The following is a 7656-nucleotide window of genomic DNA, read 5'->3' as shown; positions in this document are numbered from 1 at the left end:
TGCAAAGCTGGTAGAGACATCCCCAAAAAAAGACTTGCAGCTGTAATTGCAGTGAAAGGAGGTTCTAAAAAGTATTGACTCCGGGCGGCTGAATACAAATGTACATCACACTTTTCAGATATTTATTTGTAAAGAATTTTGAAAACCATTCATCATTTTCATTCCACTTCACAATTATGTGCCACTTTGTGTTGGTCTATCACATAAAATCCCATTAAAATACATTCACGTTTTTGGTTGTAACATGGCAAAATGTGGAAGATTTCAAGGGGTATGAATACTTTTTTAAGGCACTGTATATTAGGCGTTTAGATTCATATTTTAGGAGTAGCGTTTAGAGGCATAAAAGTGCCCCAAGGCTGGGTTTCGGTGGAAGCTCATGAGCATAATTTATGCAAGCACATGGCTAAATGCGTGCATGTGTTTACGCTCAACACCATACGATTGCAAAGGTTCATAAATGCACCAAAGCAATATACACTATGTTTATGCTTGATTTTTCTGCTGTCTCCTGGAAGAAAGATCCAGCATAGATAGGAGTATTTTAACATGCCCATGTGCAACGAGGCCCTACAGGAATAAAACAAAATGTACAGTTCCTAGACAAGTCATTCTATAAGGCCCCTTTCATACTGGGGTGGTGGGTGCGTTGGCGGTAAAGCGACGCTACTTTTAGCAGCGCTTTACCGTCAATTTTTCGACACTATTCAGCCTCTAGCGGGGTGCTTTTAACCCCCGCTAGCGGGCGAAAAAGCGTTAAAACCACCCACAAAGTGCCAATGCAGTGACGCTTTGCCGGCGGTATAGCCACGGTGCCCATTCATTTCAATGGGCAGGAGCGGTGGAGGAGCAGTATATACACCGTTCCTTCACCGCTCCAAAGATGCTGCTAGCAGGACTTTTTTTTCCATCCTGTTAGAGCACCACTCCAGTGTGAAAGCCCTCAGGGCTTTCACACTGGAGAGACAGCAGTGGCTCTTTCAGGGTGTTTTGCAGGCACTACTTTTAGCGTTATAGCGCCTGCAAAGCACCTCAGTGGGAAAGGGGTCTAATGTTATTATATATGACCTTTCCATTGCAGGCCTCCCCAGGGATGTCTTTAGGCCCCTTTCACACTGGGGTGGTGCGTCGGCGGTAAATATCTACTATTTTTAGCGGCGCTTTACTGTCAATTACGTGTCCTATTCGCCCTCTAGCGTGGCACTTTTAACCCCTGCTAGCGTCCGAATAAGGGTTAAAACTACCCGCGGCGCTTTGCCGGCGGTATAGCCGCGATGCCCATTAATTTCAATGGGCAGGAGTGGTATACACACCGCTCCTTCACCACTCCGAAGATGCTGCTAGAAGGACTTTTTTAGCGTCCTGCTAGCGCACTGCTCCAGTGTGAATGGAGCCGCTCTTTCAGGGTGCTTTGCAGGCACTGGCCCAGATTCAAGAAGCAATTGCGCCCGTGTAACCATAGGTTACATGGCGCAATTGCTTACTTGCTCCGGTGTAACGAGTGCTCTTGATTCAGGAACCTCGTTACACCGACTGCAGCCTAAAATCTGCGCGGCATAAGGCTCTTATGCCACGCAGATTTTAGGCTGCATTCTTGCGTGGGCCGCTAGGGGGCGCTCCCATTGTGATCAGCGTATAGTATGTAAATTGCATACTACAACTGATTCACAAACTTGCGCGGGCCCTGCGCAAGCCAGGTACGGAGTTTCCGTACGGCAACTTTAGCGCAAGGCTGAATCTGAATTTGAATTTCACGTCGTTTGCGTAAGTGATTCGTGAATGGCGCTGGACGCCATTCACGTTCACTTTGAAGCAAATGATGTCCTTGCGACGTCATTTGCCGCAATGCACGTCGGGAAAGTTTCCCGACGGAGCATGCGCTGTACGCTCGGCGCGGGAGCGCGCCTAATTTATCATTTACATTGCGCACGCTTACGCCGGGCAATTTTGCCGGCGCGCCCTCGCAATTTACAGAGCTACTGCTCCGTGAATCGAGGGCAGCGCAAAATATTTGCGAGGGCGCAGGGCAAAATCGTTGCCCTGCTCCCCCGCAAATATCGCGCAAATGTACCTGAATCTGGGCCACTATTTTTAGCGTTATATTGCCTGCAAAGCACCTCAGTGTGAAAGGGGTTTTAGGTTTAATTGCACTTGGAGTTCCACCTCTTATGAGATACCTGCATAGAGCTTGTACACATGGAGGGATTCTAGTAGTGTTGTGTGTCATAAGATTGGAATAGATCATGTGATCAGACGGCTGTGATATTATTATACACGATTTGAGCATCCTCTGCTGGTTACATGGCTTACTGAATTTGCCATGACAGCAAAATGATTGATCGTTTAAAATTACAATTTTAAAATAGGAAACTGTGAATATGCTTCCAGTAATCATGATGTGTGTGTACGAAGGAAAGTTATCAGCAATGAAGAAAGGATTCTTTATGGTAAGAGTACTCAGGCCACATTCACACTTTTGTATGTGCTAACTCACAGGAAAATGACACGCGTGTGGACCTGTCATGGCATATAAACATTTATTTTCAATGTCACTTGTCAAAACAAGCGCACTTGAGCTTCGGAAATGAATGCAATAAAGAACACACTTGCTGCTTGGAAATGTGCTGAAGGAAACACAGGTAGGTACATGGTGTGGCCTGTGGATATGCAGTGAGGGCCTATTAATGGGCACACATATTGCAACCCACTTTATCGCACCAAATAACATGCGTGTACACAAGTGTTAATGTGCCCTTAAGTTGGAGAATGCAAACCTCATTAAGCAGTAACGGTAGGATCACTAGCAGGAGTCTTTTATCATTTTTAATAACTTTTTTTGTGATTAATGTGTTTACTCTTAGTGATGAAAATATTCAGCTCTTGGCAATCCTGTGAGGTGTTTCCAGTCATGACTGGCCTTCAGATTTTAGGGCCTGACTGGGACTGTACTCCATGTCTAGTCTAACATCATGTTCACAACTATGAGGCCAGTATTTTGGGCACAATCTGAATCAGAGGTCCAGTATGGGAGCAGGAGCTTCATTAACCCTAGATCTGGTCAGCTCGGTAGAATGCTGTAGGATGGGTTCACACTTAAAATGAATGCTCCCTGTTCTCTGTTTCAGGGATGAATCAGGCCCGAATTTTTGCCTGAGTTCAGGACTGAAACGGAGCCAAAGACGCACAGGATCGCTGTGCAATTCGCCCCGGTGGCTAGTGTACAGCGAAGGCAGTGGTCTATGTACCAGCAGCAACCTATGGTGTCTAGCAGGCAGTGCTTCTCTGGTGGCTAGTGTAGAGAGCAGGCAGGGCTCCTCTGGTGGCTAGTGTAGAGAGCAGGCAGGGCTCCTCTGGTGTCTAGTGTAGAGAGCAGGCAGTGCTTCTCTGGTGGCTAGAAGTAGAGAGCAGGCAGTGCTTCTCTGGTGGCTAGTGTAGAGAGCAGGCAGTGCTTCTCTCGTGGCTAGTGTAGAGAGCAGGCAGTGCTTCTCTCGTGGCTAGTGTAGAGAGCAGGCAGTGCTTCTCTTGTGGCTAGTGTAGAGAGCAGGCAGTGCTTCTCTCGTGGCTAGTGTAGAGAGCAGGCAGTGCTTCTCTCGTGGCTAGTGTAGAGAGCAGGCAGTGCTCCTCTGTTGGCTAGTGTAGAGAGCAGGCAGTGCTCCTCTGGTGGCTAGTGTAGAGAGCAGGCAGGGCTCCTCTGGTGGCTAGTGTAGAGAGCAGGCAGTGCTCCTCTGGTGGTTAGTGTAGCGAGCAGGCAGTGCTTCTCTGTTGGCTAGTGTAGAGAACAGGCAGTGCTCCTCTGGTGGCTAGTGTAGAGAGCAGGCAGTGCTCCTCTGTTGGCTAGTGTAGAGAGCAGGCAGTGCTCCTCTGGTGGCTAGTGTAGAGAGCAGGCAGTGCTCCTCTGGTGGCTAGTGTAGAGAGCAGGCAGGGCTCCTCTGGTGGCTAGTGTAGCGAGCAGGCAGTGCTTCCCTGTTGGCTAGTGTAGAGAGCAGGCAGTGCTCCTCTGGTGGTTAGTGTAGCGAGCAGGCAGTGCTTCTCTGTTGGCTAGTGTAGAGAACAGGCAGTGCTCCTCTGGTGGTTAGTGTAGAGAGCAGGCAGTGCTCCTCTGGTGGCTAGTGTAGAGAGCAGGCAGTGCTCCTCTGGTGGCTAGTGTAGAGAGCAGGCAGTGCTCCTCTGTTGGCTAGTGTAGAGAGCAGGCAGTGCTCCTCTGGTGGCTAGTGTAGAGAGCGGGCAGTGCTCCTCTGGTGGCTAGTGTAGCGAGCAGGCAGTGCTCCTCTGTTGGCTAGTGTAGAGAGCAGGCAGTGCTTCTCTCGTGGCTAGTGTAGAGAGCAGGCAGTGCTTCTCTCGTGGCTAGTGTAGAGAGCAGGCAGTGCTTCTCTCGTGGCTAGTGTAGAGAGCAGGCAGTGCTCCTCTGGTGGCTAGTATAGAGAGCAGGCAGTGGTCCTCTGGTGGCTAGTGTAGAGAGCAGGCAGTGCTCTTCTGGCAGCTAAAGTAGAGAGCAGGCAGGGCTCCTCTGGTGGCTAGTGTAGAGAGCAGGCAGTGCTCCTCTGGTGACTAGTGTAGAGAGCAGACAGTGCTCCTCTGTTGGCTAGTGTAGAGAGCAGGCAGTGCTCCTCTGGTGGTTAGTGTAGAGAGCAGGCAGGGCTCCTCTGGTGGTTAGTGTAGCGAGCAGGCAGTCCTCCTCTGGTGGCTAGTGTAGAGAGCAGGTAGTGCTCCTCTGGTGGTTAGTGTAGTGAGCAGGCAGTGCTTCTCTGGTGGCTAGTGTAGAGAGCAGGCAGTGCTCCTCTGGTGGCTAGAGTAGCGAGCAGGCAGTGCTTCTCTGTTGGCTAGTGTAGAGAGCAGGCAGGGCTCCCCTGGTGGCTAGTGTAGAGAGCAGGCAGTGCTCCTCTGGTGGCTAGTGTAGAGAGCAGGCAGTGCTCCTCTGGTGGCTAGTGTAGAGAGCAGGCAGTGCTCCTCTGGTGGTTAGTGTAGTGAGCAGGCAGTGCTCCTCTGTTGGCTAGTGTAGAGAGCAGGCAGTGCTCCTCTGGTGGTTAGTGTAGAGAGCAGGCAGTGCTCCTCTGGTGGTTAGTGTAGCGAGCAGGCAGTGCTTCTCTGTTGGCTAGTGTAGAGAGCAGGCAGTGCTTCTCTGTTGGCTAGTGTAGAGAGCAGGCAGTGCTTCTCTGGTGGCTAGCGTAGAGAGCAGGCAGTGCTTCTCTGTTGGCTAGTGTAGAGAGCAGGCAGTGCTCCTCTGGTGGTTAGTGTAGCGAGCAGGCAGTGCTCCTCTGGTGGCTAGCGTAGAGAGCAGGCAGTGCTTCTCTGTTGGCTAGTGTAGAGAGCAGGCAGTGCTCCTCTGGTGGTTAGTGTAGTGAGCAGGCAGTGCTTCTCTGGTGGCTAGTGTAGAGAGCAGGCAGTGCTCCTCTGGTGACTAGAGTAGCGAGCAGGCAGTGCTTCTCTGTTGGCTAGTGTAGAGAGCAGGCAGGGCTCCCCTGGTGGCTAGTGTAGAGAGCAGGCAGTGCTCCTCTGGTGGCTAGTGTAGAGAGCAGGCAGTGCTCCTCTGGTGGCTAGTGTAGAGAGCAGGCAGTGCTCCTCTGGTGGTTAGTGTAGTGAGCAGGCAGTGCTCCTCTGTTGGCTAGTGTAGAGAGCAGGCAGTGCTCCTCTGGTGGTTAGTGTAGAGAGCAGGCAGTGCTCCTCTGGTGGTTAGTGTAGCGAGCAGGCAGTGCTTCTCTGTTGGCTAGTGTAGAGAGCAGGCAGTGCTTCTCTGTTGGCTAGTGTAGAGAGCAGGCAGTGCTTCTCTGGTGGCTAGCGTAGAGAGCAGGCAGTGCTTCTCTGTTGGCTAGTGTAGAGAGCAGGCAGTGCTCCTCTGGTGGTTAGTGTAGCGAGCAGGCAGTGCTCCTCTGGTGGCTAGCGTAGAGAGCAGGCAGTGCTTCTCTGTTGGCTAGTGTAGAGAGCAGGCAGTGCTCCTCTGGTGGTTAGTGTAGCGAGCAGGCAGTGCTCCTCTGGTGGTTAGTGTAGCGAGCAGGCAGTGCTCCTCTGGTGGTTAGTGTAGCGAGCAGGCAGTGCTCCTCTGGTGGCTAGTGTAGAGAGCAGGCAGTGCTCCTCTGGTGGTAAGTGTAGCGAGCAGGCAGTGCTCCTCTGGTGGCTAGTGTAGAGAGCAGGCAGTGCTTCTCTGGTGGCTAGTGTAGAGAGCAGGCAGGGCTCCTCTGGTGGCTAGTGTAGCGAGCAGGCAGTGCTCCTCTGGTGGCTTTAGGAAAGAGAAGAGGGAGAGCCAGTTTATTTAATTTTTAAATGGGAGTGCTCACAGTAGTCATTGAGGCTGTATACATCTAGCAGGCACTTACAACCCAACTGGGTTCAGTTACAAGACCACGCTCAGTACAAAGGGCGCAGAGGGTCTAATCCTTCGCTTTCTCCACAGGAACATCTTCCTAAGTGCCCCTCTAAAGCTGTCATGTAGCCAGGCATAAAGGAAGGAGTTGGTACATGCAGACATCATGGCAAACCAGTGGCACAGCAGTTGCACTAGATTGAAGTACTGCTTGTCAATGAGGTCAATGTCAATATCTTTCATAATATTAAATATATGTAAAGGCAGCCAGCAGACCCCAAAGGCCCCAACCACCAACACCAAAAGACGGAATGTTTTTCTCCTTCGCGCTCGGTCCCACTCTGCCTGGATATAGGTGATATTCCCAGGGACCACCCGGTTCTTCAGCTTGACGGAGATTCTCAAATAAGACAAGGAGATGACAATAAGAGGAAGAGCGTAGGTGAGAACGAGTGTGCTGTATGCATAGGCAAGGCGCTTCTTCTCCATCCCAAACCAAAACTCTTCACAGATGGAGAAGTCTAGATCAGGGAATTCAACATGGTATGTGTGAACCAAAGCTGGGGTGGCCATCAGACAACTAACCAGCCAGATTGCGGCCAAGATGTAGGCACAGGTAGGGATGGTGAGTCTTCTCCTCAGTGGGTAGACAGTGGCATGGTATCTGTCCACTGATATCACTGTCAAGGTGAAGACAGAGACGTACACTGTCACAGGCTGCATTAAATACACAAAATAGCACATGAAGTGCCCAAACACCCACCCCTGGGGCTCAAAGGCATATGCCAGAGTGAGGGGCACACAGGTGGCACACATCAGCATGTCAGAAAAGGCCAGGTTGCCCACCAGGAAGTTGGTGACATTGTGCATTTTCTTGGTCTTGCAGATGACATAGATGAGAAGATAATTTCCGATGATGCCAATGAAGACCACCAATGAGTAGCAGGGAATGATGAGTGGCTTGTAGGAATGAAGGAGCTGGAGTCCCATGAACTGGATGCTGCTATTACCAGCCATTCCTGGGAATAGGCTCTGGGCACTCCGATTTCTCTGCGCCATCTTCACGGAGACAGGAGATGTGTGGGACACATCTAATTCAATGTTCCTAAAGCAAGAAAGACGTCAAATTACTACAGGATGACTGCACTCTACTATGATATCTCAACCAAATGTATTATACTCTATTGCAAGACCTCATCCCCTGTGACTGTTATTTACTATGAGACCTTATTCTCCATGACTTCACTCTACTGTTAGACTTCATCTGCCACATGCCCATTACAACATTCTACCATAAAACTTCACCCTTAATGACTTATTACACTGTACAACCTTATAACCTGTGACTGAACCCTGTC

At 50.4% G+C, this 7656-nt stretch overlaps 1 protein-coding gene across 1 annotated transcript; it reads right to left on the bottom strand.

Moving 5' to 3' along the window:
- Positions 1-5841: 5841 nt before the first annotated feature.
- PRLHR (prolactin releasing hormone receptor) lies at positions 5842-7397 on the bottom strand. Its single transcript, XM_040361483.1, has one exon. The coding sequence runs from the start codon at positions 7355-7357 to the stop codon at positions 6329-6331; it is 1029 nt and encodes a 342-aa protein (XP_040217417.1). The 5' UTR covers positions 7358-7397; the 3' UTR covers positions 5842-6328.
- Between the last annotated feature and the right edge of the window lie 259 nt (positions 7398-7656).

Source organism: Rana temporaria, chromosome 8 (genome assembly GCF_905171775.1).
Source record: "Rana temporaria chromosome 8, aRanTem1.1, whole genome shotgun sequence".
Taxonomy (NCBI): Eukaryota; Metazoa; Chordata; class Amphibia; order Anura; family Ranidae; genus Rana; species Rana temporaria.
The sequence above is the reverse complement of the archived record's forward strand: the minus strand, read 5'-3'. Positions and strand labels throughout refer to the sequence as shown.

Excerpts from the sequence above, each read along its gene's own strand:
- PRLHR (XM_040361483.1), bottom strand. The coding sequence starts at position 7,357 with ATGGCGCAGAGAAATCGGAGTGCCCAGAGCCTATTCCCAGGAATGGCT.